The sequence below is a fragment of the Seriola lalandi genome, unplaced genomic scaffold (genome assembly GCF_002814215.2).
Source record: "Seriola lalandi dorsalis isolate HSWRI2012SDOR001 ecotype SW California unplaced genomic scaffold, Sedor1 jcf7180002054548, whole genome shotgun sequence".
NCBI classification, from domain to species: Eukaryota; Metazoa; Chordata; class Actinopteri; order Carangiformes; family Carangidae; genus Seriola; species Seriola lalandi.
Window position 1 is genome coordinate 62127 of NW_019525101.1, and position 27362 is coordinate 89488.

Genomic DNA, 27362 nt, shown 5'->3' on the forward strand with positions numbered 1-27362 from the left:
TGAAGTTCTTCTTATCTGCCTGTGTATGTCTACCAATAGTGCGTGTCTTCTTTTGTTTGTCAAGGAATAAGGCAGTGAATCTGTATTTCCCAAGTTGCTGCTGCTGCTGTTAGATTATAATGCAGCCAACCTTGTATTTTTGGCTCAACTTGTATCTGAGTTTGGCCTAAATAATTAGGAATAATTTATTCATACAGCTGCAGAAGAATTTCACTAGTAAGAATCTACAAAAAAAAAAGAAAAAAACAACTGTCAGCTTATTACAGTCAGTCTGCACTCTCTAACACTGAATCTAGATGCACAGTTACATTATCTATTAGCATATGAAGCCAGGCTCAGCTAGCCCAGTGGCTCACTTCATAACAATCCCCAGGTCAAGGATTACATTCAGTCTAAGATGTGGATATATGCAGTCTGTTCACATGCATGCATAAAGGTACACACACACACACAAATGTGTGCGTACACTGTACTCCTCAGTATATCTCAGTAATGAGCTTATTATGCCTTTGCTGTCACAGGTACAGTAGAAAATTGAAGAGCCCTTTAGATCCTGAGAGCAGAGGGCTGTTGGCTACCAGAGCGGTTACACAAACCCGATCGGACGCTTCTCTGGCTGTCAGTGTGTGGTTTGTAGCACAACAGAGAGCGCTGATATGGGAATATTGATGCAGGCAAGGTTCTTTATGGCCCTGCTGTAAACAGGCAGTGTGGATGTCACGGTGCCTTGAGGGCACGTCTGTGATTGAGAGTGGAGATGGGATCACAGCCAGCGACAGATTAGCCGACAGGGGAAGGAAAATGACTTATGAGATGAAACATTGAGCCAAAGAATAAATGCCTAATGTATACAAGTCCAAATTTTTGAAGGCAAAAACATCAAAGGTGGGATATCAACATACAAATGTATAGACATATTTTTGTTACCACTATAACAATGATACACAACTGCCAGCTGTGTCCCGCTCCTGGTGAATACATAAATTAGACCCCTGCTCAAATGTCAGGTACTATTCTAAACTTCATCAGCTTCTGCTACTGAAAAAAAAATCATTTGTATTGATTACCTTCTAAAATTACCTCTCAAAGGCCAATACTATTTGCACCAACTAGACTTTGAGGTCACAGTTTGCTTTCCATCCTGAAGTGCAGCCACACTGAACAAGTCAAAAAGGCTTTTTCGAGCACAAACAACAGGCTGATGTTCTGACTTGAATTGCCACTTTGTCAACATTACATTGTTAAGTCTGACATTTGCTTCTCATTAGTCATTTTGCTCTCACTAATCACTGAGACTGATGTATCTGTTCCCTTGATGTCATTTTCAGCCAACTCAGAAGCTGTGTGAGTACTGGGAGCAGTTAGCTTCATGTATTGTTCTGTAGTTCATATGAAATGAACTATTTGTACAAAGCAATGTTGTGAAACAAAAAAGTTTTTAAATCACCTTTTAAGAAATGCCTTTAATGCATGGTGGTGGTCTGAGTGAAGAGCTGTTTTTGGTCACCTTTATTTAGAGCCTTGATGGCTCGACCTTTTCTATCGACGCTTGTTGCTATATCTGTTTGGATTCTGGCTCTGGAACAGTTATATCACATTTATAACCTTGGCCCCCACCAATAAAAAAATACCAACTGGCTCACTAGTTTCTCCAACTGGATGAAAAGCTATTCACAAGAGCAACAACAGAGCTTTGGAAACTCTCAGAAAAATGTTTAAATGTGAGCAGCAATTCAGACGCCTGTAGCCAGGCAGCATCTCACTTTGACCAAAATACTATCCAGAGCCTTTGGGCATATTGTAAAATGTTTTTGGTGGACATTAGACTGTGACCCATGACTCCAATTTTGGCTCAATCTCATTATTATGATGAAATATAATTTAATTTTAAAGCTGCATTAAGCAATTTTTAACCACCCGAGGCAAGGAAAAGGCACCAGAGCCTAGACAAGTCTATAACAGGGACTGGGTGCTTAAATGTTGTGAAATAAAAATATAAAACAGATTAATGAAGCTCAAAATCAATGTGACATACATAAAAGGCTCTGTTTAGCATGCGACTGGAAATTTACACAAAGCTGAACACTGTCAGTGTCAACTCGTTCTTCTTCTATTTTTGTGAAAATGCCATGGATACAAATCCCAAGGTCAGCATTGCTGGTTAGCATATTGGATATGTTAACAGGCCACAGCTACACCTCTGACCTGAGATGACCTGCAGAGAAAAAAAAAGGTCAACAGAGCACCACAGTCAAACAGAGGTTCAATGACGCTTCAATGTGAGCCTTATTAGAATCACTTGACCCTGGTGTCCTTTTCCTTCTCCCCAATACGCCACATCAAGGCTGCTACTTACTGCTGTCCCTATCACATACATTATGTCCTTCCCTCTCTCGCTCAATGGCTGCCTCTCTTAGACAGCCATTCCCAATTCAGATGCCATCTCTTCAGAGCCCCTCTCTATCCAGCCGCAGACACCGAATAAGAGCCTGGGAAATCACATTACTCTGTCCATATGGAGCCTCTATTGCATTAGGTCAGCGAACACTCAACTGTAATTCTGCTATCATAGAGAAGAACAAAGTAAATTGAGCACACCAGCCAGCACAGCTTGACAAATTGTTGCTTGTGGTCATTTTCCAAATGTTACTCTCACCAAGCCACATTTAGAGAGATGGAAGGACATTTTATGGAGTTGGAAGATATATTACTCTGCTATATAACATATAATCTCTGTACAAGTAAATCCATGGCTGAGACAGGAGCCGGGAATCAAAGGCAGACAGAAATAATAGAGCATGACCTCTAACTGCTATGACCTTAATGGCACCGTATTGGAGAAAATAACAGACGAGTCTGCCTTTAAATCAGCGCTGTGTAGATTACTGTTTCGTTATCAGTAGAGAGCAGACAGTACATGACACATCAAGTGTCATCCATTATTATTCACTCCACATCAGAGAACAAATTATTCCTGGGGGGTAAACAGGAATAAGCAACTTATATGCAAGCCAGAGAAGACAATAGAATAATGTAGTATTATGATTTAAAAAATATATAACCATGGATTTTATATGAAGAGAATTTGGCCATTGCACAAGAAATGCTCATGATATCAAGCATTAGCGATAGTTTAGTTTATAATTTAGTGTGTAAGAATTTTACATTTGATGACATTTGTCATTATATTGTGAAATCTCAATCATCATTTGGGAAATATGGCTCGGAGAATGGAGCCAACTGCTATATTCTTATCGTACTAAACCAAAAATGTGAAGGACAAAAAGAAGTCAGTAGTTTTGTGCAGACATGGCTGCATGCCCAATCCAGTTGTGTGTACCTGTGTGTTTGTGTATGCATCTAATCAGCACTGTGTGTCCTGTAGTTGAATGTGTATACTCCAGCATGTGCAGCTATGTCCATACAGTATGTGCATGCAGCCATGTGTCAGTCCAATTGTTTTATCAGGCAGTGACAGAGTGTCAACCACTGTGTGAGAGAGGGGAGGCAGCAGAGAGAAGATTGCTGCCCTCCAGCTCCCCTCACAGTGATGACTACTGTCTGGTGATTATACTGCCACTCTTCTCTCCACATGGAAAGCTATGAATGGGACCACCACAACAGAGCTCACGAACACAGCCTGGCAGCTTGAGTCTGAGACTACATGGTGAGCATTTGTATCCGCTAAAAATAAAATAGACTCCAACATTTTAAATAGAATTCATTCTCCTTCAAGTGTCCTCGTGTCACAATAGAATTGCAGAGCGGCAGAAGTTACTTGGCTCCTGAAGTAAAGGTCCCATTAATTTTCTTCAAGGACAATGTTGGGCTTGGATGTACTTAAAACTCATTATAGTTGAATCATCATTACAAGGGGATGAGCACTTGCTGAAGCTAGACTACAGAAACCCAATGAAACATTCAGTGGTTTGAATCAGTTCACTTTCAGTTTCTGGGTCATTTTTGGAGAAAGTAAGTAACTACTAATTGGGGAAGTATTTTCTCCCAAAATGCAACAACAAAGCACTATGAATATCAAGGTATCACCTGGAAGCATTTATAGCTGTGATTCGCACTTTTAACTAGCTTCTTGTTATTGCTAAGCAATTAATTGCAAAGTCATCAGAGCCGACATTATGAGCCTCTAGCTGGTACAAGGTGAAGTGTCTCTTAGGGAGCAGTGCAATATGTGAGCAGGAGACAGAGCTAGACCGTGTGGCTGCATCAAGTGAGGCAGATGTAGTTGGCAATAGGAGCGGAGGCAGATAAAGTATGAATGTAACAGTGGATGTTCACTTTGAGAAAGAGTATGGCTGCAACTAACTGTTATTTTCATCAGTGATTCATCTATCGACTTCTCGGTTAAAGGTTCAGTTCAGAAAATGTCAGAAAATGTGCCCATCACAATTTCCTGAAAAAACCAAGGTGACATCTTCAGATGTCTTGATTTGTATGACCAACAGTCCAAATCCATTTTCAGTTTACATCACATCATAAAAAAACACAGGCATTATAATCTCTTGTATTGTAAATTGAAAGATTTAGAAAGAAGTAAACAGCTGTTAATGCTAACGTTGGCTATGCGGCAATAGCAAAATTTACATGTTTGAGACTGAGTTTGTTAAATAAATATTACTCAGTCTTAATTCCTAATTTTCTGTTAATTGTTCAGTACAAATAATTAACAAGATAGATAATAAGGTATTGTTTTATTAATCATTAACACTCTAAATGTGACGATTAATAATGACATTGATTTCAGATGGTTTTTTAATTATTTAATTAAAAAAGGGTTGGGGGATTAAAGACGATGGTAGCCTATTGGTATTTACTTTGGTAGCTTATTGATAGACATTGTTAGCACTTTAAAATAGAGCTGAAATGATAAGTCAATTGACTGAAAATTATTGGCAGCTACTTTGATAGTCAGTTAATTGTTTAAGTAATTGGTATTTTTTACTTTTTCCTGATATTTCATTGACAAAATGATAAACTGAGGAAATAAATCAGATTAATTGACAATGAAAATAATTGCTAATTCCCTCATCTCCATTAGCACAACTGGTGGGAAAACTTTAACAAGTGAATTAGACTTGGATATTTATCTTCTCATTATTTTTACAGCATGACATAAAGACAGATGATACTGAAGCTCTAATTAACATGACATGGAGTGATTCATCCAAAGATCTCAGCTTGCCTCTCCTACCTGATTTCACCATGCTGCACACTAAAACTTTAGTGCTTTGCTGATATTTCAATCAGTAAAGCACTGATAAGCTTCTGCACTCATAATCAAACAAGCCATAACCATGCAGTAATAGTGTGTGCTGCTTTACCTTAAACAAGGCGTTTCTCTGCACCACCTTCTGGACAAAAACCATCCACCACATTATGACCCAGGGATCTGACCATAACCCTGAATGTATATAATTATGCGCTCTGTGCTGAACGGGATGTTAACCTCTTTGACGATTAATATTTTTCACCCATCATCTTTGTTGACCACATATCGACTGCCCCTCAACTCCTCTTACTATAGCTCGCTGTAAAACTGTATTTTATGAACACGCATTTGAAATATTGCTGTTGTGAAACGGTCTATACAGCAAGGGAATTGTAAATATACTGCGAGTTCATAATTAGAGCATATTTCCTTATTCAACAAAGTTATTATTATGCCACATATGTTTGGATATCATAATCCAAATACAAGGCATTGTTTAAACTGCAACACCCACTGTTATTGCTTCTGAGTGTGGAATTAGATGCAGTCTCTGTGTGAAAATCACCCACATCCTCCACATATTAAGTGAATTTCTACACAATTTTACACAGATTGAAACTGGATCGCTGGATGAGGTTAAGACTTAAGCCTCTGTTTAAGTAGTCCAAGTCAAGCCTCCAGTCACTCAGTTAAAGTCCAAGTTTGAGGTCCCTATAATAGTTTAGGCATCAGCCTGATCAATGACACCTGTTGATATTGGCTTATCACAGATTTATTATTAGTATATACAGTATATTTGCCAATAAAAAACAAGAAATTGCAGTATTGAAATGCCATTGCAGTACATAGTTTGTCCACCAGAGAGCTCTGACAAGTTCAGTTTTCAGCTGTAAAATCTTTCGCTCTGTACATGTCTAGGTCACAATTAATTAAAAAACAAATATCCCCCAATAATCATATTTGACTTTTCCAATCCTAAATATTCTTTTCAGTATCAGCTGGGATTCAGTCAAATTTAATAATATGGCTACATCTGAAAATTCACTATGATTTATTTCCCATTTCTCAAGATGGGAATAATTGTGATGACTCTAATAAAAACTGATCTAATAAAAGTAAGGGAAAACCACATTTTGCAAGACAGATGTGGAAACTTCATCAAGATATAATTATTCGATCAAGTCTGAGAAATGGCTTACAGCTGAGGGCAACAATATTAGCTATAGCTGTATTTTATGGTAAAGACACGTGAACACTAGACACAATATTCACCTGTTTATGCTCCTAATCGTCATGTAATAATGGCCATATATAACAACAATAAAAAAAATCTGATTATCTGGCTTTGCTAAAAAGTAGATTTTATCTTTCATTTCGTTTCTATCCATTAATTAAGGCTAATTGAAAATTAGCATGGGGAGTTGGTCAACTATAGCGTCATATCTTTTAATCGTTAATTCAGGCAAACCAACTTTTTAACCGCCTTCCTACTTAGCAAATGCTATATGTAGAGAGTGTTTTTCGTTTCTATGCAAAAGCTTTGCAAAACAAACAAACATAAGCGGAAACGCCAGACAAACATGCAGCCAACTGAAGTTACAATGAGCCTTTCAGCTAACTAAACAACTCTTACCTGTGGGCGTGTCTTTACTCTTCAGGAGCTTCAACCTGACAGGAACTTGCTTTCTGTACCCGGCATATTCCGCATTAATGACGCCGGCACTACCAGAGCAGCAGTTTTTGTGTTTGGTCCAAAGTTTTTGTTGTAAAGTCACTGAGTCCACGGCTATCTTCATAGTACAAGTCCTGGTTGGATCCATCAGTCACACACCTGCTACGTTCAGAGCAGTTTCTGATCTGTACTTCTGGACATGAGCCACCAACAGTCAAGGGAAGGAATTGCAGTGCCAGTTTCTCAGCTGCTGATGTGCACATACTGTTGCTCCTTAAACTCTTGTATCAGTAAACTTTATTTAAATGTTTATGTTTTATTCAGCTTTTATTGTAGAAAAATCTTGTCTGATCTTGTAAATTTGTCACAGAAATGTCAGAGAAATTCACTGATTCCTACAACAACAAAAAAACGGATGTAAACTCAGCTACCCTCCTCCTCTAGAGAGAAGATGGGTCCTCTTTTCTAGCCATTAGTGACCCACATGGGTCGACACATCGTGCACCACCACGTGTGTCCACCTGCACACTTGACTAAGTTTTTCACAAATGACCATAACTCAACATAAAGCAGGTGGATAGATGGACCAAATAGCATGTAGGTGTTGGGTGCTGGAACAAATAATGAGAAAAAAAAGCACCAGTGCCTGGAGACAAGACAATTTATGTTCCAACATTCAGCTTTGGCCAGGAGCTTGCAGGGACTGTATGATAAGAACATGGACACAAGCAGCTGAAATGTGTTTGGCTTGCAGGCTAAGCACAACTGTAATATCTTATATTACCTTTAAGATAGCATTCATGAGGTCTATATGCATTGCAACATTGACTCCTGTACCGGACATGATAGAGATGTATATAGACAGATAATAAATAAAATGGATGGAGTTCTCAGGTTACAAGACTCCACCAAGCACACTATCACCGTAGCCTGGCCATCTGCTCATTGCAGGCATTTTACTATAATGACTGTTCAGCCTCCTGAGTTGCGACCTCTGAGATGGTGAGGAGAGCAGAGCAATCAAAGCACATTCAGTTCTGCCACAGTCATTTGCCTGCTCTCAAAAAGCTATCACAGGGTGCAGCTGTAAACATTTTGCTCCTCAGCACTCCTGAGACATGCAGTCAGAGAGGATAGCAGCTATCAGTCTCTTTCACAGAGGAAACCCGGGTGAATACACTTTGCAGGCTGAATACAGCGGAGAGGGCAAAATACATAGAATAGTCCAGGGAGCTGAAGTAGGTCAAAATAAACTCATTATTCAAAAGGAAGAGTGTACTGAAAGCTATGCTCAAGACTCCCTTAGTCTCTGTTGTTCATGTGCAACACTCATGCAATTTAGGTTTGTGAGCAAGCCAACAGCTGTTTATGTTCCCTTTTAAAAGGCACGCAAACATCAAAATAGAGCAATCCAATTTAATCTTTTTGTAATGAATGAGCTTCTGGAATGAGCTTTCTATTACAGTGACAACTGTAAACTGAGCCCTTTATTAACACTGTTGCTTGTCTGTATATCAGCTTGAAACATAAGGTATATTTGTAATAAATCTATTGCAATAGTTGCAAAATATACAGGACCACCTACTCCCTGCCCTGTGCAAAAGCTATGGTATATTATATCATTAGATAACATCGCCCCCTTGTGGACATGAGTTTTGCTTGTTTTGTGCAGGAAACGCTCAGTCAGGAAAGTCAAACATATCCAAAGAGATATTGTAAGTTTAGGTCTGCTTGTTTATTTCAGAAGTTTTGAGATAAATATCAAACATTAAGTTTTAATTAATCACTATTTAAAAAGAAAGAGATCGTCTCTCCTTACATGACTATTTTTGTACACTGACATGAAATGTGAGACGTCACCAACAAACACACTCACACACACAAACACACATACACCAGGGAGAAAGACTGGTCCAAAAGTAAAAAGATAAATTTTGTAGTTATTCCGTAGAGTGATCATAAAGCATGTGGTTAGTTTGAATGTTGTGGTCTTTAATGAATCCAAAGGGGCTGACCAATGAGGTCAACCAGCCAGCAGTTTTATTTAAGGCTGTAGGGCCTCTGATGCTCCCCAGCAGCTGTTGTGTGAGTGTGTGTGAGCGCATGTGCGTGCATGTCTGAACTTTCCCATTCTTCTGATCGTTCAACTTTGTCTGGTAAGCCAACAACTCTATTTATTGCTTGGAACAGAGTGACTACCTCCTGCTCTTAAACAAAAGTACAGCAGGTGATTCTTGTGCTGAGGAATTAGACTAGATTTAAAGGTAAAAATCTATAAATAACAAAAGGCTATGAATGATAATGCAGATTTCCTGTATGAAGTAGGCCTACAGAAATATGTGTGGGTGTATGCTCAAAAAGGATCCACAATGTAAAGAAGTAACTTACAGTACATTAGTATATACAATATACTGTATAGTTCAATAGGCAAAGAGTAAATAAGAACGTAGTAAGATTTTTTTTTCATAGACTTCCACTGTCTCTTGTTTAGTGTTAATGTTAATATGTAATTATTTTGACTTAATGGAACAATATACTACATGTGATAAAGGAAGTATATGTCTCAAAATGTAAAGCTTTACATTATTTCAGTTCTGGTTTGTTAGTCATAGGGATAAAATTTGTGAATGTCCTCAGGAAATCCCAGTCGCAATGACTCTCCAGTGGACGGCTGTGGCTCTCTTCCTCTATGGAGAGATAGCAGTCAACCTCATCTTGTGTATACCGTTCATATCAGCACAGAGGTAATGCGATTTAATACACAAACCCAAAGCACAATCTAAAGTCCATCAAGCAACTCATGGTCAGCATCTTGCACAGCAGCCTGTTTTTTGAATCAATGTGCAAGAGTTTAGTTGTTAAGAGGAAAAGTGAAAGAGGCAGTTCACACAAATCACCAGCAGAGTGCATCCACACCCCTTCAGTGTTTGTTATGACAGCTACACTCACAGTGTCCTTCTGACCTACTTTGTAGATGGCGTTTGGTTTTCAGCTGGAGAATATGGAACTGGTTATCACCATATCAGAACAAAGGCTTCTTTACAATGATCATGGTCCTCATTGTTCTCTTCCTTGGTAAGCCATCTGCTGTGTCAGACACTGAGTAATACTAAGAAGGCTGTCATGTTGTGTGTCCAGCCCAGGCAGCAACAGTCATGCTTCTGTCCTCCTCCTCACTCTCAGATGCTCTCCGTGAAGTGCAGAAGTACTCGGGTCCTGAGCCCATGCAAGACGCCAAGGTGAACCCCAATGTGTACGACCACGTCCACATGAAGCTGTTCAGAGCCCAGAGGAACCTCTACATATCTGGCTTCTCTCTCTTCCTCTGGCTGTTAGTGTTATTTCTTTCCACATTCATTCAGAATGGCAGAAACAAATGTGTTTGGGACCTTGCTCGATAACAAACATTACTATACCACTCCACGCAACTGCCCTCTTGCTTATTCATCTTTTACAGTTCACTTCCTGAGGTCCTGTCCTGTTTTGTTTTGTCCTGCCTTTATTTCCTCCGGTTCTTGTCTTTTCCTGTCCTGTGAACTCATCACAGTATCATGCGTCGGGTTGTCACCTTGCTAAACCAGGTTGCTGTCACGCTGGAGGACAATGCAGGCCTTCTGACGCAGATGGGCAGTGCTGTCAAAGCAGCCAGGCAGCACCAGGAGGACAACCTGAAGCTCAAACGAGTGAGAAACAGTTCATTAGAGCCTGATAACAAAACTAAACCTTTGTCTTATAAAGCCCGTTTATTCCCTTTTCTCCCCCAATAGGCACCATCTTCTTTAATATCATGTATTCTCACAGTATAACATTATGTTGCATTTTAAAGTGTTTTCAGACAGTATTGTTTCTATTTTGTATGAACTCTGTTGTCAGCTGTTAAAATAAACCATTTAAGCTTGGTAATTAGAGGTAATCCTTTGCGCTCAGGCTCTCCTAGATGATGAAAAATCTATGTCAGCAAAAAACGAGCAACTGAAGCTGGAGGCTGAGAAGCTGGCAGGTCAACTGAAGGCTGCAGAGGAGGGTGAGTCATCATCACTGCCTTCAGACAGGATGCTCTGCAGTTTTACATTTCAAAAGCAAAGAGCTGTCTGTACAAAGATTATTCCTAAGGAGCATGGACCACAGTAGATCGTTTCTTGCATACAGCTGTTGCATTATGAAAGAAGTTCATTTTTAAGGGGCATTGATGATATAGAGCAATTTAAAGATGCAGGACTGTTTGTGTGTGCAGCTGTGCGCAAGTCTCACACTGAAGTGGAAGCCATGAAAAGGCAGGCGAAAGGTCTGGCACAAGAGTATGACAGACTATTGAGCGAACACCATCAGCTCCAGGTAACACAAACACACAAAAACATACTGTATATGTGCATGCAAATACACAAACACAACATACATAATGTATACTGAGTGTACTAATACTGGGGTGATTCATTTTTCAATCCTTTAATTGATCCACAGAATCTCCAGAGTGATCAAGACAAAAAGGCTCAATAACCACAGGAATACACTGACAGGTGTTTTCAGGTGTTGCTTCTCCTCTCTGACTGTGGATGCCTTTTCTTCTCATTACACTAGAACTGAGTGCTATGTGCAATAGACCGCCACAGGCCATATTTGTATTATCTTTTACAACTTCAATTTTCCTTTAAGTCTGAACCGAGGCGAATGTTTGAATTGATAGGATTAAACAAACAATGCTACGGTTCATAGGATGAACACTAGTTGTTTTTAAATTGTGAAAAATAAAAAACTCTTTATTTTACCTCGGGCTCATTCTTATTGTGGAGGCAAATATTTAGTAATGATTCATTTCTGACAGGTACATCAGACCACCACAATAGTATCCTCCTGTCAGCACATAATGACCAATGCAGTATGGAAATAACTTGCCAGTTTTTATGGTGGTCATGAACGCTAACTCGCTGTTTTGACAAGCATATCTGAATGTCTGTCACAGGAGTCTCACAATTTTTGGGATTTATTATAAACCTTTAATTTAGAAAAAAAAAGGTGTTTCATTGTTTTATGAAAGTTATGCACTGGACTTGATTATCAACATATTTTTGAAAAATGTTAAAAATCTTGAAAGTATGATGATATATAGTATGTTCCTTACATTCATGCTGAGATAAATCATGGAGTCACTCCACACATCTTGACACCACACTGACACAACATAAGCTTCATAATGACAAGGCAGAATGCTGCCTACATATACAATCAGGTACTGTTATGGTGTGCTGTTGCCAGCACAGGCAGGATGGACCAAAATGCAGGCACATGCAACGGAGTAGCTGTAATGGTGAGAACAAAGGCAGGCAGGCAGGACCACAGGCTGGTGGAGACAACAGGATGAAAAACACAGCAAGCAGGTTCACAGGGAAAACACACTGGAGCACGAACAGGAACATAAGCACAAACATGATCGGATGATCCGACAGAGAACAAACGGCGTGAACTGGAACATACAGGGTTGATTAATTAACGAGGTGCAGGTGGGGAGTGCTCAGGTGACTGCAGGGCTGAAGATAAGTGGGAACAGGTGTGTAGATGTGCGGAGATGTCAGGTGACCTCTGGTGGCCGATGGAAGAATGGCAGGAGACAGGGGGCAGAAAGGCCAAAATGAACAGGACTGGGGCAGGAGTCGTGACAGGTACAATAGATGTGGTACTCTCAGCTTAAGGTCTACTTACGCACTTGTTCTGGAGCGGTTGACCATATCGCACAGTCCTCGCCAGCAGTCTGAGGTTGGAACTGTAGAGGTTCAAACTTTCCATGATTGATGATTCTGAGCACCTCTAGGGCTTCACACTGAGAGGTTTGACTGGAACCACAAAGTGATGAAACAGTGGTCCTACTGCTGGAATGATTTCTGTTACGTCTGGGCAGGAAGTGATAGTTTCCCCTTTGTATGCCAACGGGATAATCTTTCAGTGGGCAGCTGTTCCTTTGTTGCCTCTAGCTTTGATCTGGTTATTGACCTCATTCGTTTGTAGGCTGAAACACTTACTCTGCCTCAGTGTAGCTATATTCACAGTTCTTCCAGCAAGTGTGCCACAGAAACAGACTGTTTAATGTACGTTTCTCTTCTGAAATGAAACCAAAGCCATGAAAACAAGACTGAGATGAAGCAGTTCAACCATCTTATTCACACAGATTTTTATCAAGTTTAATCATAAAAACAAAGACCAACATAGAAAATACAGCACAATTACATTTTTTTCTATGAAAGTCTTCATGAAAAATACAAACACACAAATTTATACATTCCTGAAATAGCATGTTTTGTTTATAAAAATGACTCTTTTGTTGAGATTGTAGGTCTGCACAAAACCTGTACAAATATATACTCTGTGTGCTATGAAAAGTGTCCACAGTGTGTTCCTCTATACATCTGAGTCAGAAGAGAAGAGGTTGTGCTGAAGCTCACAAGCCAGTTTCTCTGTCAGGACTGCGGTCTAAGGCCAGTATGAACTGCTCACAGTGTATGGAGTTATTCTCCTCTTTCCTTAGTGACTCCAGCTCTGCACTCCCGTTAGTCAGAGCGTTTTTCTCCTCCCTCTTAATATGTCGTTTGAGTAGAGCAAAACCCAAAATACATAAGAAGAAGGAGACTGTCCTCAAGCCCAGTGTCAGGCCCAGGTACACTATCCTGCAAAACAACATGATGTGGTACTGTTAGGGTACAAGTTGGGGAATTTATATGATTGATTTATATGATTATCAGGGTATATCAGGGTGAAGCTACAAATCACAGAGGGCAAGTCACAAGTCAAGTCAAATAAGTCCAAGCTGTTTAACTAGTGTTTTCCTTCAGTGCAGAGCCCCACAGTGCACCTAGTGCGGTTACAGACGTTTTATTCTGTGAACTCAAGAGCTGAAAAGACTAGTGGATACTGTATACAGTCATAGTTACCTATAAGCTGAGGTGTTGTATATTCTGCATGCTCCTCTTCCTCCACACATCTTGTATCCCCATTTGAGGCAGGTTGTGTCGATTATGGCTCCAAAGTATATAGGGGCAGGTATTCCAGCTGTTGTACAATTTAAAATAACTTGTTACTTGTTAAACAAATAAACAGCAAATACAAGGTTACATTTTCATAAATATTTAATGATGAGTCCTTAAGGGATTTCTGTCTGTCATTCAAACTAAGTGGACAATAATACCAAAGACAGTTCTAACCGAGTGTGCGAGTGGCCAACGTGTGGATTCCAAGTGCAAGGGATTTCAGCTCAGGTTTAATGCACCTATAGAGACAAGACGGAGGCGTTAAAGAGGACTCAACTTTTCAACCTCACAACACTTAAAGACATTTTGATTTACTGGAAGACTCAAAACGCTATGAATGAGCATTATATTGATAAAATGCTTTAAGGTACTAAATTCTTCTGAAAGCTTTACTCATTCACTCGACATCTGAATCATACAGAAGTAATCTTTTTTTTTTTTTTTTTTTTTATAATGGCAGGAAGTATAATCTGTCCAAGAATGACATGAAAATATGTCAAGTGATTCCTTTTTCACACGAGCCCACAAGGGGGATGTCGACAGACCTGACGAGCAGCACAAAGCCAGGTGTTCCCCCAAGAGAAATAATGAATGAGCTGAGGACAGACAGAGCCAGGAAGTATGGAAAGATTTTGTCACAGCTGTCTCTGCGTGGACACTGGCCTAGAGTGACTGTCAGGTTGCCTGGTTGGGTGTCAGCCAGCGCCAAACACCTGCAGTTTTCAAATACCTAACAAAGAAGAAATGAGAAGTAATTTATGAATATATTATGAATGTGATATCAGTGATAGATGTACTACTCTTTGGGCATCGGTATATATCAGTATATATATGAATGAAGCAGCAGTTCAACCTACATATTGTGTTTGTCAGCCAGCACTTATACTAAGACATATAAATGTGTAATGACGAAGACAATGCTGTGTGTCTGACCGTGTTCCTCCCAGAGCCAGAGGAGGAGGTGCATCCAGCCAAGCATGGGGACACGTAGGTGATCCCATTCTCTCCGCACACTGGATCCCACTCTCTTCCTGAGCACAAGCAACCCGAGTTACAGTTGGAGAAGAGAGAGCGTTCCTGATAAGACAATCCTTCCACTCTGCATGTGACAACATGAAGAAAATGCATATATTATTGACAGCTCATATGAAAAATAGATCAAATGAAAAAAATAAAAAAAAACATGGCTATTACCGTGCATGCAATATGAAAACAGACACAGAAAGGCAACACAACACAAAAGGAACCCTCGGAAATGTGTTAGCTGTAATGATAATTGATAATTGTAGAATTGACATAAGTATATACAAACATCATATACCCGGTATATAAAACAGTGATGCCTGCCACCTTGGAGTTCTCACAGCCCATGGCTAAGAAAAAGAGCGACAGGAAGTAGCCCAGCAGGGAGGTCCCAAAGGCAAATTTAGCTGCTCCCATGATGCCCAGCTTGTACTTCTTCATGACAACCCCTCCAGAGAACATCCCAAGGGCCACAGCTGGGATGTTGATCATGCCTAGCAAGAATATAATGCATTCTTAAATGAATAGAGGCTGCAGGAGGAAGCAACTTGTACAAGCAACATCAGGCACCATTAATGCTCCCCAAAAAGGATCAAAGTCAGAACACTCATTCATATCAAAGTAGTTTTAATTCATATTTCATGTAAAGTGAACTGAAGCCGTGTCTCAAAAGATGAAAATGACTTTTGATGGTTGAGAAGATATGGAATGCATTTCTCATCATCTATCACCCTATTCACTCATTCACTTCGGTGGATGAAAGAGCCATGTTATTACAATGTCTTCATTTCCATTATGTCGACCTGTTTGTCGAACTGGTTTAATTAATGTCTGCTTTTTAAATCAATGTCTGAATGTCATTTCAGAATGTCCAACAATTGCAGTAAACCTGGTTGTCATCTTGAAGCTGCAGCGTTTACTGAAGAGGGATGTGGGAGTTGGAGCATAAAAAATTCATCACAAGCTAGCTCATGAAACAGTTATGATGACCGTCCAGCTCACATCACTTTGCATAGCTAAATACTTTTCTTTCAGCAAAGAAACACAGGTTTTGAACAAGCTTACAACTAAGTTAAAAAATCACGAAACAAGGTAAACATTATGAATTATCAAAATAGTCTGCTTACCCATGAGAAAATTGGCTTTTGATGCTGACTGGCCATAGTGTTGCTCAATGTATTTGGGTTTGTAGGTGACCATCCCGATGAGAGAGTTGAACTGAATGATGGTCACACATAGGTAGATGATGTACACAGGATTTCCCAGGAGACTCTTCAATGTGGGCACAAATTCTGTGTGGGAAAGCTTAAATGAATGAGATGTTGAAATGGAAAAGAGAGCAACAAAGGGTCATGCAGTAGTAATAATTTATGGAGCACAATTGTATTTATAACCAGCGGGTGATGTTTAGAACTAGACCCACAAATATGTTAGAGCCTACACTCAGTTTAATGGACTTCCTGCAGACAAAGTGTTCTTGGAACTGAAAAAATTGAAATTCATGAGAGGAAATTAAGTTCTTAAAAAAATCAGCTTGTGGCTGTGGTAAAAATGTGAGAATACTGTAGATCTTTTGAGAAATTAATCACAAAAGAGAGTCAGTTGAGAAATGTTGCAATAGCAATAAAAGGCAAATTTATTACATCTCACAAAGAGTCCACTAACTAAATACGAATTACGATGCAAATACTCAATATTCATTGCAGGCATTAACGTTTTTCGTACCCTTGGCCATCTGATGTAAATTTGCTGGCTCCTCAGGTCTGAACTTGTGCTCCATGTTTGGAGAGTCTTTGATGAACCTGGTTTGCTCTGGAGTGCAGCTGGTATCGTGTTTATCCACAGGCATCGGCAGTGATTTGGGCAGGAACCAGAAAGGAACAGCAGACATGAGAGTGATGACACCAGCGATGAGGTAGCCCAGCCACCATGCCCCCACCCAGCGGGCATCACCGGGGGTGATAGTCAGAGTCTCTGCAAAGAGATGACAACCTTCTCAGCACAGTATGTGCATTCATGTTGTTTTATCTGCTTCTCAGAGTTATTTCCTATAGATGCATTTTCTTTACAGATGTATTCATTTCATTCAAGCAAACCAAGGCAATTTGTAGTACAGTTATATAAAGTACAGTTTACATCCAGAGTCAGTTTCAGTAAAGAGTCAGTAAAGTGCTTTACATACACTTCAACCTTAGGGCTATGGTACATGTTCAAAGGAAACATTTTATAACAGGGAGATGCCTCCTGACTTGTATTGTTCAACAGACAGGTTTACAACAGCTTCAAATTGTTTGCTTTCCAGTCAGATTATACTGTGTCACAGGATTTACCCTGTCCTGATTCAATGCCTCTTGGCAGGTGTGTCTTGCACAGCTTCAACATTGTCATGTGTAACAACCATTTTCCAAATCCAGCTATCCACAGTGGAGTGTTGGTGCATTGTGCTATTGTGAAAAGATGATAATCCACAAATAAAATCCTATCAAGCTCAATATAGTTATTCTGTCAGTCACGGTTTATGAATGAGTCATAGTTTATCAGATGACAGTTGCCTGAGCTTACTCACCCATGTCCACATAGCCAATGTCAACATAGATTTTGGCACAAAGGGACCCTAGCAGGTAGCCAAAGACAGGACCAATGATTGATATTGTTTGGACACAACCTGTAATACACAACAAAAAAAGGCATATTTATTTAGCCACAATCAACACCTACTAATACCTATTGTGTTTGTGCACTATTCTGCAACAATTTATTTTTCAATATTTATTTGTTTCTGTAACACATCACATTATGTGGTACAGTCAAATAAGAAAATATCAAAACATCTTCTTTTAGCAAAAGCAGGAATGTACTGAACATGTAGAACATGTAGGAGGTGAGTTTCACTTTCACCAAATGAACCCCCTAGTACATCAAATATCCTGCCAATGCAATACTGCACTCAGATACTGTGACTCTGGCTGAAACACAGTCCATTTTGCACAAGTTATTCATACTGCCACCATTGCATTGTATTTTATATTTTCAAATTTTTACCCTTTTTTGGTGTGCACCTGGGACAACAACAATTTCAAGATTTTAACTGTACACTTGAGTATGGTGGGACAATAATAAAACTGAAATTAATTGATTGTTAATCTGCCTGAAGGGTGAAGCATCATGATGTTATTTATTGTGTTGAGTCAAAATAAACATAAGTGAACGTGACACTGGTGACCAGTTTTATACATGTGATGTACAATAAATTACAATATATATAAAGCACAATATATATTTAATATATGCAGGCACGACAGACATTACCTTGGCAATAAGTTCTAGTAATGAGATTATGTAAATAAAATAATTATTTCCTGGTTGCCTAGATGTAAAGCATTTTCATTCCAATATGTAACTGTAAAGAAAATCCACTTCCGAAATTAATTGCTTTGAAAATTAAGTGACATTAATCTTGGTACCTACAGTCCAAATCGCACATACACAGTGAATGGGGTGCATTACCAATATAAAGGGCAGCATTCTCGGACTGTGCATAATCATCAATGTAGGAGATTCCTAACGGCTGTACTGGAGTCTCTCCAATCCCACGCAGGACATTTCCCAGAAACACATAGATCCACATCGAAACACTGGACTCTCGCTCACAGCCTGGAGTTCAAAATGACATAGGAAAAATGAGCTGAGGGTTTATAATTTAAAGTCTCAGAAACTGACAAAACTTCCTTGTTCCAAATATGTCATGATGAATCCAGACAAATCTCTTGACTAAGCACAGTAAGGGTTCTACTACCTATCTTACCTCTAGAGGGCAGTATGGAGGGTCTGTCACCTGCCCCGATGGACTCAGGTGAACTTGCTGGACATGGAGAGAGGTTATTGGTTGAATTCACTGAAGATCTAACTGATGTTTCGATCTTATAGCTGCGTACAAAATACCAATGTGACTGTTAAACAAGGGAAGGGAGAAAGCATCAGGTATCGTTAGATACTCACAATGTGAAGCACAAATACATACATCAGAGAGCACATTTTCAAAGTCCAAGAAATACTGTCACTACATTGTGTTCACAGTGCTTGAAGCCTTAAATCAAACACACATGGATAGAATTTCTGAACTGCAATGCATGCATACAGACACTCTGCCTACCGGCCAATGATGAAATGCGGCATGGCGATCAAGAAGGTCCCAAAAGACATCAAGATGCATCCGATTGCTATGATCTTGGGTCGGTGGAGTTTGGCACCAAAATAGCTCACAAAGGCAATCACCAACAAATTCCCTACCGGTTTGAGAAGATCAGAAGAGGAGATGGAGACGAGTCAAAGGCATTAAATATGAGACTTTGAAGTGCTGAACAGTCCACAGCTTTTTCATGACATGTATTTGCCCTCCACCATGACACTGGTCTAATTATCTGTCTTTCAATGCAAAAACCTTGAGGGATGCTGTGTGTATTTGCTCTGTTTGGTCATTTTGAAAAATGACATTGACTGAACTAAGGGGGCTTCGATAATTTCTGTTCACTGTATGTGTCTGCATGTCATACACACTATCTTGGTCACTGCAAACTGGGTGTTCACAAGATATAAGGGACAGATGTGCCTCAGCTCAACCAGAGAACTATACAGGTTTTGATCAAAGTCAGAGTGGATAATCATATTTGTCAGCACACATGCAATTTAACACATTCTTCATTCATTGATCACTGTGCAACTACACAAATCATTGCAAAATATTCTATATTCAAGCCTACATACTGTTGCTTCAAAGGATTTTTTGATCATTAAGAGTTGATTAGGTATGCGACCAGTGACTATTCGAAGCTCAAAAGGGATGTATATACACTATGGTGTTAAACCGGCTGAGGACATATTCTTAGCTTACTTGCATTAGCATCTAAATGCTTCAAAACATGTGCATGAATAGCCAGAGTAAATAGAGATACACGCAGACAAAAATGGAGAAACTCACCTACTTCAAAGCTCCCGTCTATGATGCCGATCAGATAACTGGATATGTCAAATCGCCTTTCTAGTTGTGTAATTGTGCTCTTCATGTAGCTGCCAGATAAAGCCTTGGCAAAGTAGGCAAAGGACAAGGCTGCAAGGAACATCTGCAGAGATAGAGAAAGACGCCAGAGCACTGTGTCAAACAAAACGGTCCTGAAGTGATTCTTCTCTTCATTGTAATTTCAAAAGAATATATTAACCTCTATTATTATCATTATTACATAATTTTTGGAAGGGTTAAGTAGTAGTTCAAACTCACAATTTTTCCTTAACTTTTATAAGTCAGAGTCAGCAGTAAGCTGAACACCCACAGTGGAAAGGAAACATGAAAAGTGAGATAATACGTTTCTAAAGGTTGGACTGAAATGCAGGAAAACATTTTTAGCAAATAAAACAAAACAATGAAGTGCACCAAAAGTGCACTAATTTAGCTGGGCACCAGCTTGTAATTTAGTGAATGTGTGTATGTATGACTAATTTTCAGTGCAGATACATCTTCGTAAAAAAAAAAAAAAAGCGGCAATGTGCTGTTAAAGCTTGGGCCAGAGGGTGTATTGAGCTCCCTCCTCCTTTTGCTCAGCCACCTGTGGACACTGACAGTCACTAACAAAGGGAGGATTAGTGAAGCCAATCTCTCCAGGACATAGACACATCCAATGTACTGTAGAGCTGACAGACCAACCGACACACAGCATAATTGGAAACAGGTGAGAGGTAACCATAATCTGCACTCCTAGGAATGAAAATAGCCCGTGCTCAGAAGACATGCACACGCCACCGACCAACACACATGCATACTCTTTTTCAGTCAACAGCATTTATTCTTTCATTTGAAAGCAACTATGAATTCACATACGCCTGGTTTATGACAATGACATTATTATTAATAATAATATATTTTAAAGATACACCACTGCCACTGCTCTGAAATTGCAAAATTGTTAAGAATTGGGATTTTATCTTTTTTTATTTAATCTGTTTACAGTATATGGCACCTTACATTGGCTGTGCAATGTGCCAAATAAACAGTGAATACAATTTCTGTTGTTCTCCAGACGGCCAGAGATCATATTCATTTGTCGGGCCAATAGTAAAAAAAACACAGATATTCAACTTCATATCATAGAGTACTAAGACACTCATAAATTTTCACCTTTGAGAAACTGGAGCCAGTGAGTTTTAGACATTTTTTGTTTGTTTATTAAAACTGCCAATTCCTCTGGTCAGGACTCGGTGGTCCACCTACATCTAAAGGACAAGGGACACTCACTGGAGGACAGCAATTTGACCAGAGAAGACTGATGATTTGAAAGAGGAGTTAAACTGGAATGACCATAACTAAACATCGGAGGTGGTCTACGACAACACTTAATCAGCCACTTACAATGCAGTCTTGAGATCCCTCCCCAGGCAGCTCATGACTCATGTCACCCCAACAACTCACGTCACCCCAACAACTCACATGAAGCTCTTCAAAAGTATAAATTAAGTTACTTTACAATTTTGCTGATGTGTAGTCTAGTCTTATTAAAGTATTTTTTACATCATTACTGTAATCTAACCTGGTAGTGAAATATCAATTAGACATCCAACCCTCTCTGGTGAGGGACTCTATAATATGCAAAAATCTGCTGGAGTAACAGAGATACATAACAGTAGATAGTTTGGTATCATCCACGTAATATTGAAAATTGATGTTATCTTTCCAGATTGTGGCTCCAAGTGTAAGCACGAATTACATAGTACGTGGTGAGTTATTAGGCCTTTTGGCACATCACGTATAATATCTGCTCTAATACTGGTAGCCCAAAGAAACAGAGAGATCCCTGATCAGAAGGTCCTGAGAAAAATTAGTAATGACCTGACAACTTGAACCAGGCTCATTATTCCTGGCTCAAAAATCTGCTTATGGAAATGCAAGTGATGCCAAAACTTACAGTAGTGCTGCAACACACACCTTGGATTTTACACCTCGACGTTACCCTCACTTTAAGTTATGTGAACTGTAACCCATTTTGCCACTGACCTTTCAAAACTTGTCCAATCAGAATACTGCTGAGCAAGAAGCTTAAAAACAGAGAGGCCTCTGAGTTTCCTGTGTGTGGTATGACCTTTTTCAGTATCAATTTAATATTTATCGTTTATAGATTATGTAAATGATGATGTACCAGTGGAGAGCCAAGCTCTCTGCATTATGCGCCCAACCCAAAGGCAAGGACAGATTACACTGCTTGTCATGTGTCTACTGCCTAGCAGACCAGGTGAGATATTTTGTCAGAAGATTTCCACACTAGATAAAGAGTTATCTTCATGTTTTCGCTCTGTCTCACTTCCTCTGCAGCTGTAGTCTGCATTAACATGAAGACTGCTGAGTGAAAGATGAACAAAGATAAAGGCCAGAGTGGAGACAGACTTTACTACAAGCTCTGTCAATGATGGCAAATAAATGAAAAATTTGGGAGGAGCTAAGAGGGACCAGTGGAGCTATGGCAACCATCAGGGTGGTCCAGGCTTTGCTCTAATGTCAAGTGCATACTTAGCATTCACACCACATAATACAACTGGATATAATGCCTCTGCACAATGGTTCTCATATGACTGCATTAATAATGTTGATTTTGCATCAGTATTTTGCCATAATTTAAAGGAAACTTCACTACTCTTTGAAACGTTGAAGTGTGAGGAATATTAGGAACTAACATACATAATTTTGATCACAATCGATAAAGTCACTTGAATGCAGCAGCTGGAGTGGCCATCACCTTGGAAATTTCACTGATTTGAAAGATAATATTTTACTTTTTACATTCTGAAACATAAGGTTCTGCAACATTTCTTATTGTCAAATATATAAATCTGATTTTCACTGTGGTAAAAAAAACTTGTCCTGAGTCTTGTTGTTATTTAAGTGTAATTCTTTCTGATTTTTCAGACCAGTGCTAGAGCTATTAAACACCTTTACACCCAGCATGTAGAATAACCCAAAGCTGGGCTAAACAAACATACAGCAGCAGCAGCAGCAGCAGCAGCAGCAGCAGACAAAAACCCTTTCTCTAGATAAACAAGTGAATGTTGTATCAAAAGCATCACACCCTGAGAGGTTCACAGCAGGATTACTGCACAGAGGGAAACACACATGGACAAAAAGGCAGCATGACTGGAATTCCTAATCATTGTTGCTTGAAGCTGAAGCATTTCACTAAGCAGCTTTTTAATTATTGTCCAATGTGCTTCTTAATCCAGTAAAGTGGTACAGACCCTCCGTCCTAACCTCTTTTACTGAAGCACAAACTTTGTCAAAGGAATTTTTCACAGCGACTTAATACCCAGTCCAAAGGGCACAGAGAGCTGCTGCACTCAACACCTTGCATGGAGATGAACTAGGCCTACCAGAAACATGCAGCACACTCAGCTCAAACTTTCTGTGGGTGTTCAAGCATTCATAAATTTACATCAATATACACAGAATATGCCTTAGGTGTTTTTATTCAGCTACTTGTCATAGAAAATTTGCTTTTTAAATGACCAGGCTGAAAAAATTATGGTACAGCAGAGGTGCTTACAGTCATATGTGGCTTTTACATATTATCTACATATTGTACAGGAAACACACACCCTGAGGGTGCACTCCTCAACACGTGCACTCTGTGTCTCTGTTTCTTATGCACATGTGATTCTAGTCATATTTGTGTGTCCCCTCTAGGCCAGTCCAATGACTGTGAAATGACAGACATGTGGGCTCTCTGTCGTTTCAGGCTCAAACACTTCATATATGGTCTTAGGATCATCTCTGGTATATGCTGTCCCCATTGGCCGGTGTATCTGTATTTCTGTAGTTTTTTCCCTCTCTGCCATTTCAAAACTAGATTTTGAATCATTACCAAGTTTGATATACACAACATTTTCTGAAATGTTGGTCATTTGTACCTTCTTCATACAAGCCATGAAAAAAGGGAGTTCATGGTCACATTTTTCACCATAGCCTTAGGAAAACCTTACCTAACTCACATTATGCCAAAGTTTTGAATATACTGATACTTAACAAAGTTGACCCCGAATTCAACACATGCATCTCAGTTCACTGAGGACTATTGTGATCTCTCACATTCAGGATCTGTCTCACATGATTTTACATGGATTGGCTAAAGGTCAAAGGGCTTGTCAGTAGGGATCTGTTTTTTTCAGTAGAGCACAATACCTTCAGATTGGGGTGGCAGGAGTTCTTCACTGCAGAGGAGATAGGGTTGCTGTCTAGAGTCCAGCTGCCTGCGGCTGTGTTGTCCATTTTCTTCATGGCAGTCTCCTGCTGTGTATTATCTAGGCTGTGGCTTCTCTTCAGATGGTTTCCTATGAATGTCCTCCCTCACATCTGTTGGGAGAAATTGGGGAAAATTCTGTGAACTCTTCTGTTGCACAACAAGACAGCAACTCATTATAGGTCTATGTTTTAGGAATGGTATGCTCCTTTGGCTAATATAAGATTAAACAGCGTACATATCATATCATCATATCATCATCATATCAGATCATTCTTCACACAGCATCTAAGAAGTCTTGTCCTCATTATGAAGTTGCTGGATTATTTTGCACAATATTAAACCTCTGAACAAAACCCTGTTAATTCTTGGCTGTGCTGGTAACTAGCATGATAGTTGTTCAACATCTAGATAAAGACAGTTTGACAGCTGTTGGAGGGGCACACTCTAAAAACTTAAATTACCCATTAGCAGTTTCCCCTTGCTTTCAATCTTTGAGCTAAAATAGAGTGCATATATAATGTAATGCAAGGCCAAACAGAAGAGCAAAGAGAGAGCAAAGCTTTGCATCATCTTCAACATCAGTGATATGGTTGCACATTATGATTCCACGATGTGGGCAATGCACAGTGTTTTTCTAGAGGTCAAGTAAATGTCAGGACATATATTCTCTGACTCTTGACTGTATTCACACCAAATTTAACATCCAGGTCAGTTATGCCCACATTAACAATACACAGCTCACTCAAGAACCTAATGGGAAATGAAACAAGGGAAACAAGCATAAAGCAGACTTCACATCAGCAGTAAACACTGCTTCATACTCGAGCGGAAACTGATTACAACTGATCCTGTAGAATCCAAGTGATAAAGACTGACAGAAATATGAAAATAAGAGAAATGGGCAACTGTTTTCAGAATAAGAAAGTGAAGGCATGATGGGAGTAAGGGTGGATTTGGTGAACTTTTGTGCCTTAATACACTCAGAGAGAGAAACTCTCAATTGGAAGAAGCTCTTTGAAGATCAGAGCTTATAGAAAAACAAAACCAAGTCATCAAGTGTTCCTATGCCTGAACTATTCTGGAAGAGCAAGGAATACTGGTTTGAGTGCACATATGGTAAAAGTGCATTGTCTCATTAACCAAAAGACAGCTGATATTTGTATTAAGTGTGTTTAGATTATTGTTGAGAAAGACATAGAAACAGAAAGCAGAGCAGTGCAAAGAGCAAAGCTGTGACACTGTTTAAGAGGCAGAGCTTATTCAGTGGCATGACAACTCCCTATGGATCCCTCCTCCTTGCACCAAACCAAAGAATGGCTTTGAACTATGCAAGAAAAAAATGTAACTGGAGCTGTCGACATAAGGCTTTCGTGCTCATGTTACATTAATAGACATTGAGTAAACAGTATTTTGGCACAGCAAGACTGTAAACTATACTGATCTCCTTGTTTATGTTTTGCATGAGCTAGGCTGCCTTTATCTTAAATATGACCTACCAATTAAGGCTGCAGATAGAGCAGAAGAAGGAGCTATTCATCTCAACTAATCATCTTGTAATGATAACAATCACTTTATTATTGTCAACAATCTTCTGAACTGCACCACACACAAACAAGCATTTCACATTCAACGGTCAAAATATTCCATAGTTTAAATGCATATGTTTTGAAGCTTGAGTCTGACCAACAGAGGCTTTTAATGGGTTTCAGTTGTTGTGTCCAATTATGTCACAGTCGCTATGGAATTTATACAAGACTGTCCATTCCTGTCTATGCAGACAGGAAGGAGGGAGGGAGGGGTTTACCCAAAGGTAAGTGAGGTACTTCACAAATCTAAGTTATTTTGTCACTCTTATCTGATAATAGCTCTCTTGTGTACCCAGTGATTTTCAGTATAGCAATCAACCTATATAAACATAATATCTGCCATGCTAAATAGCACTGATATGCAGCTTTAGTATCCTCTAAAACTTCCTTTCTCTTCAAGACAAGAGCTATTGAGCAGGGCCTTCATTTCGTTTTTGCTGACAAACTGATGTAAGGTACTCTCTATACATATTTAATAAATAGCCTTTTATAATGATCCTCTGTCCTGTCCTCTGAAGGCAGTGGTTGGATTCCTGATCAGGATTCCTGACAGTAATCTACAAGTTCTTGGCTGCTGTAGAGAATTACCTTTAAGCTTAAAAATCACAGGAGGTGCATAAAAACAAGTCAGAATTTTCTAGGAGAACAGTCACTTTGAAAACCACTGACACCAAAAAACAAGAGTACACTTGTGCTGAGTTCTAAGTAAGATTCTCTATCTAGGATTAAACGTGGCAACGATCACGTGATCTTGGTTGAATTGTTGGTGATAACACATGCTCACAATGATAAGATCAATTTTCTCTGGTTCTGCAAAGCCCATTCTGTTTCCGCGGACAGCTCTGCGCACTGCACCGGTTAAGTGATGCAGAGTTGATGCTTCACTGACACTGGGATGTTTTCATATCCCTTAAATCTGCGAGTGTCTGAACTCAAATCGCAGTTACTTCACTAAATTGTAGTCTTCAAAATAACCAAACTCCACAATACCCGCATGATTTTAACGACAGTGAAGCTTTACCGAAAAGAACATCATGACACTTACCCAAACTCGGAGCTTCTAACCTTTCTCTTCACAGTGTCTCTGACTACTTATTTAAAATAAAATAAAAAATCCTGTTGTTTGAAAGGCTTCAGCTGCATAAAATGACCCTTGTTCTCATCAAGTCACCTCCTCATACTGAGCACGCTCCTCAGCAGCGGAGAGCAGAGTGTTTGACTGGCAACGACAGGGTGGATACGAGCACCGTGTTCACTGTGAGCCACACGTGACGCGCAAGACAGAGAGCTGCGATTTATACTGTCCAAACCATATCACACCTTTTCACTCAGCTTTAATAAACTGTAAGCGGTGAACTGTTGTCGCAAACACCTGCAGTGTGTCGGTAAAACTACACTCATATTTCTGCACTGATCGATTGGACCTGAGACATGCTATGGCATGCATTTGAAGATCAGTCTGCTGAAACAACATGCATGGATGAACTGTTCCCCTGTGCCTCCCTCGGTGTGTGGTGTTTACAGCTTTCAAGCATGGCTCAGATAATAAAATATACGCTGAGC

At 39.6% G+C, this 27362-nt stretch overlaps 2 protein-coding genes across 2 annotated transcripts; one reads left to right on the top strand and one right to left on the bottom strand.

The window, feature by feature from the left end:
* Positions 1-8966: 8966 nt before the first annotated feature.
* Positions 8967-11664, top strand: LOC111661646 (B-cell receptor-associated protein 29-like). Its single transcript, XM_023415281.1, has 8 exons — positions 8967-9055; positions 9537-9643; positions 9874-9974; positions 10083-10230; positions 10447-10582; positions 10827-10923; positions 11134-11234; positions 11361-11664. The coding sequence occupies exons 2-8, from the start codon at positions 9552-9554 to the stop codon at positions 11394-11396; spliced, it is 711 nt and encodes a 236-aa protein (XP_023271049.1). The 5' UTR covers positions 8967-9055; positions 9537-9551; the 3' UTR covers positions 11397-11664.
* A 1389-nt stretch (positions 11665-13053) lies between these two features.
* Positions 13054-26996, bottom strand: LOC111661647 (solute carrier organic anion transporter family member 1C1-like). Its single transcript, XM_023415282.2, has 15 exons — positions 26845-26996; positions 24153-24323; positions 19917-20058; positions 19092-19224; positions 18744-18865; positions 18446-18592; positions 17505-17603; positions 16664-16912; positions 16066-16230; positions 15237-15432; positions 14849-15014; positions 14461-14645; positions 14090-14154; positions 13820-13937; positions 13054-13555 (listed from the first exon to the last, which is right to left on the bottom strand). The coding sequence occupies exons 2-15, from the start codon at positions 24246-24248 to the stop codon at positions 13330-13332; spliced, it is 2109 nt and encodes a 702-aa protein (XP_023271050.1). The 5' UTR covers positions 24249-24323; positions 26845-26996; the 3' UTR covers positions 13054-13329.
* Between the last annotated feature and the right edge of the window lie 366 nt (positions 26997-27362).

Bases quoted from the DNA above. Each gene is read 5' to 3' on its own strand.
- LOC111661647 (XM_023415282.2), bottom strand. From the start codon at position 24,248: ATGAAGAAAATGGACAACACAGCCGCAGGCAGCTGGACTCTAGACAGC. The intron at 16,913-17,504 runs GTGAGTAAGCTC...ATCTCTTTGCAG, and splicing joins CATTGGCTATGTGGACATGG to AGACTCTGACTATCACCCCC. The intron at 13,938-14,089 runs GTTAGAACTGTC...ATTGTACAACAG, and splicing joins GTTGGCCACTCGCACACTCG to CTGGAATACCTGCCCCTATA.
- LOC111661646 (XM_023415281.1), top strand. From the start codon at position 9,552: ATGACTCTCCAGTGGACGGCTGTGGCTCTCTTCCTCTATGGAGAGATA. The intron at 9,644-9,873 runs GTAATGCGATTT...CCTACTTTGTAG, and splicing joins CCGTTCATATCAGCACAGAG to ATGGCGTTTGGTTTTCAGCT. The intron at 10,924-11,133 runs GTGAGTCATCAT...TTGTGTGTGCAG, and splicing joins ACTGAAGGCTGCAGAGGAGG to CTGTGCGCAAGTCTCACACT.